Raw genomic sequence first — 3,039 nt, 5'->3', positions numbered from 1 at the left:
TGGGAATTGCAATACAACCACATATGTCGCTCGTCCATCTCCATTCTCATCGATTATTTTCATTCAATTCGAAATCACCGAAATAACAGACGGGATTATCATATCTGCATGAGGAAATAGAATTTTTTTAATAACTTACAACAAAAAAATTCATATGTTTAGTGATTTAATCAACTTCATTTATTAATTATAAGAAAAAATTAGTGCCAGCAAAAATTAATTAATTAATTAATAGCTTTAACAATCGATTTTTGTGAAAATAGAAGCACAAAAATCGATTGTTTGGTTATTTAACAGCCAACGGTCGACTGTTAAACAACCAAAGATCTGTTCAATTTTTTTTATAGGTTTTTCTGTTAAAAAAAATTATACTAACTATTACTATGTCGAAATAAAATTTCTCTATTCAAACGTATACTAATTTACTGAAAATAAAATTAAACATGCGTAAATATTCTTACTGATTTGAAGTAATTGATATGAAAAAAAATTCCAGTTTCAGCATTTGAAATTTTTTTGAGATTTTGAGGTTCAAGCAAATGAAAGATGAGAATTTTTTTTATGTTGGAAGCTCGTTTTGAAGTTTTATAAGTGAGAAAATGTTTGATTTTCAATTATTAACTAAAAGGACAGTAAAATCTTTTCAACAATACATTTTTTTGTAATTGTATAATACATTTAAGGACATCTTTATCTTTTACCATATAAGAGGTCATCGTAATAATATTCAAGATTTTCAAAGTCAAATTGAAATTTTGAACCTCTGACTGGTTCAAATTTAAAAGTACCCCATAAATATAAGAGAAGATCTTCAATCACAGTCTAAAATTATTTTTTTATTCTTTTTCTTTACAGCATTTAACTTTTTATTCTTGTTCTTCTTTTCTTTAAATCCAAAATACAATTAAAAATACTAGTCCGTAACCACTATACTTGAAAGCCAAGTAAAATATTGAGGAAAATGAATTGCATCATATCATTTGACAGAAAAATATCATTATTATTATTATTTTTGGGTTAGGATATTGAGAAGAAAAAGCAATAAAAAGGGAAGTTCTAACGCATGGCTATAAGAATAAACTCAAAATACATCAATATCTCATATATACCAAAACTATGTCTATCTAACTGCTGAGACAGTAAATTATGAACACGAGGTAAAGCCGACTAGAACATTCACAAAAAATTATATATACGACACTTTTCTCATTATTTGCTCCAACATAACACAGTGTAACTGACATGTATGATGACAATCTCATCCGTATGGGAAAAACAAATAGATAAGGCAGATCCGAAAGTAGATAAAACATGGATTGTTCAAGTGGTTTTAGCTTGCATTCAACAAGTGTTACCATCTAACCTTTTTACTGCATCTCTCCAATCACAATTGCATCTGCACCCAACACAAAAACATTACACACAGATAGCCCACCTGACTCTGAAAAAAAGTTTGACCGGCCAGATCACGAGTACTTCCAATAAGGAAAGAAACACCCTGCAAATATTCCCAACCATGTCAGTTTCAGTGTCCATGTACAAATTAGAAGAAATTCTAAATATGTCGCTACACCAACAAATGCCCCAACCCTGAGGAATTTATATATCTGTTGATACAGTAGAAGAAACAACATGATAATACACTGCAAAGGATGGCAATAATGGTAGTTAATAATCCAGAACAAATACATACAGCATGTATGGATGAGCTTAAAAGTGAGTCAAACTTACTTTCAACTAAATTTTTGTGTCCAAACAAATTTAAATAAGTAAAAATTTCATACGCACTCCATTATTTGAGTGGATAAGACCTATATTATAGAGTATATAACTTCGATCATAGGGATCAAATTCTAGTTATGTTTCCAGAGAAAAAAAATATTACTTATTTTGTCAGTAGAATGGGTGGTTACTTGCAAATAAGGAACTTATTTCCAACTTTGGCCAAAAAAATAATTTTGTTCTAGAACTTATCATTTAGCTTATTTTTGGTTCATGTTTATAAATACTCAAGCCACTTTTTATCCACACGTTTTGAGGGACCTACAAGTACTAATATATCTTCTACTCATTTCTATTTATTTATAATTTAGACCTTTTATACACACTTCCTATACTTGCTTTTAGTAGATCTTTTAAACTTTTCCAAATATGCAGACAGTCATGCAGGCTACACAGTTGCAGAGACCATGGAAGAGAGTGATTACTATACCTTCAACCAAATTTGAAACCACCTGGTGGAACAGGAAGTTCACCTCCGAAGTTGAATCCAGGTTGTGTAGTATCACCAGAGGGCAGCTGCTCATCCTCTTCTTCTAACCAATATGTTTCAAGTATCTTCACTGCTTTCTCGTATATTTCATTGTTGTCATGACTCTGGAGGTTCTCAATCTTCTCTAGACCCTCTGCATCATCAATCATTTGGGCAAAGATATTCACGTCTTTGGTGTTGCCTTGGTTCTTCTCAGCTTCTCCAACCTTCAGTATGTTCTCAAGACCTTCCAAGCAGACCGTGACAATCCTTGGATCTGGACAAACTAGAAGGTCACACAGTGGCTTTATACAACCCTCTTGCACCAAGAACCTGCTACCAAGTTGAAGCATTAATACTCAACACAAATGTACAGTAACCTACACGAATGAGATAATGGCTAACAAAGAGTTATACTTGATTTGCTCGTGAGTCCCGCCGGATGTCGCATTTGAAATAGCCCAAGCAGCCTCTTTTTTTATCTCAAATTCAGCATTTTGAAGCAGTTGGACAAGAGGTGAAAATATACCAGCCTCAATCACGGCCTGCGTATTCAGATGATATATCTTCAGTATCCGGCATTGTAAGAGATGAATGCAAGACTCATAGTTACACAAAAAACAGAAATACAAATGCCCCGCATCAAATAAAAATACTACTACAGGACAAGAAGAAAATGGTGAATATCTTTAAACAAGACAGCAAGAGAAAAATCTTCAGTCTTGATGTTCAAAACAATATTTGACAGTCATTTTTACTTCAACTTCAAAACCCCCCCCCTCCCCCCC

The 3,039-nt window shown here is 32.7% G+C and overlaps 1 protein-coding gene across 2 annotated transcripts in view; it reads right to left on the bottom strand.

Moving 5' to 3' along the window:
• Positions 1-1,081: 1,081 nt before the first annotated feature.
• The window catches only part of LOC111403570 (importin subunit alpha-like), a 6,616-nt gene continuing 4,658 nt past the window's right edge, over positions 1,082-3,039 (bottom strand). The window contains exons 9-12 of one of the 2 annotated variants that reach the window (XM_023032126.1): positions 2,669-2,796; positions 2,213-2,584; positions 1,608-1,643; positions 1,082-1,498 (exon numbers count right to left, since the gene is read on the bottom strand). In XM_023032126.1, coding sequence (XP_022887894.1) covers positions 2,215-2,584; positions 2,669-2,796 — 498 coding nt within the window. In that variant the 3' untranslated portion in view covers positions 1,082-1,498; positions 1,608-1,643; positions 2,213-2,214. The remainder of the gene's footprint in view (positions 1,499-1,607; positions 1,644-2,212; positions 2,585-2,668; positions 2,797-3,039) is intronic. The other variant, XM_023032125.1, reaches the window with a different exon arrangement.

The sequence above is a fragment of the Olea europaea genome, chromosome 11 (assembly GCF_002742605.1).
Source record: "Olea europaea var. sylvestris chromosome 11, O_europaea_v1, whole genome shotgun sequence".
NCBI classification, from domain to species: domain Eukaryota; kingdom Viridiplantae; phylum Streptophyta; class Magnoliopsida; order Lamiales; family Oleaceae; genus Olea; species Olea europaea.
The sequence above is the reverse complement of the archived record's forward strand: the minus strand, read 5'-3'. Positions and strand labels throughout refer to the sequence as shown.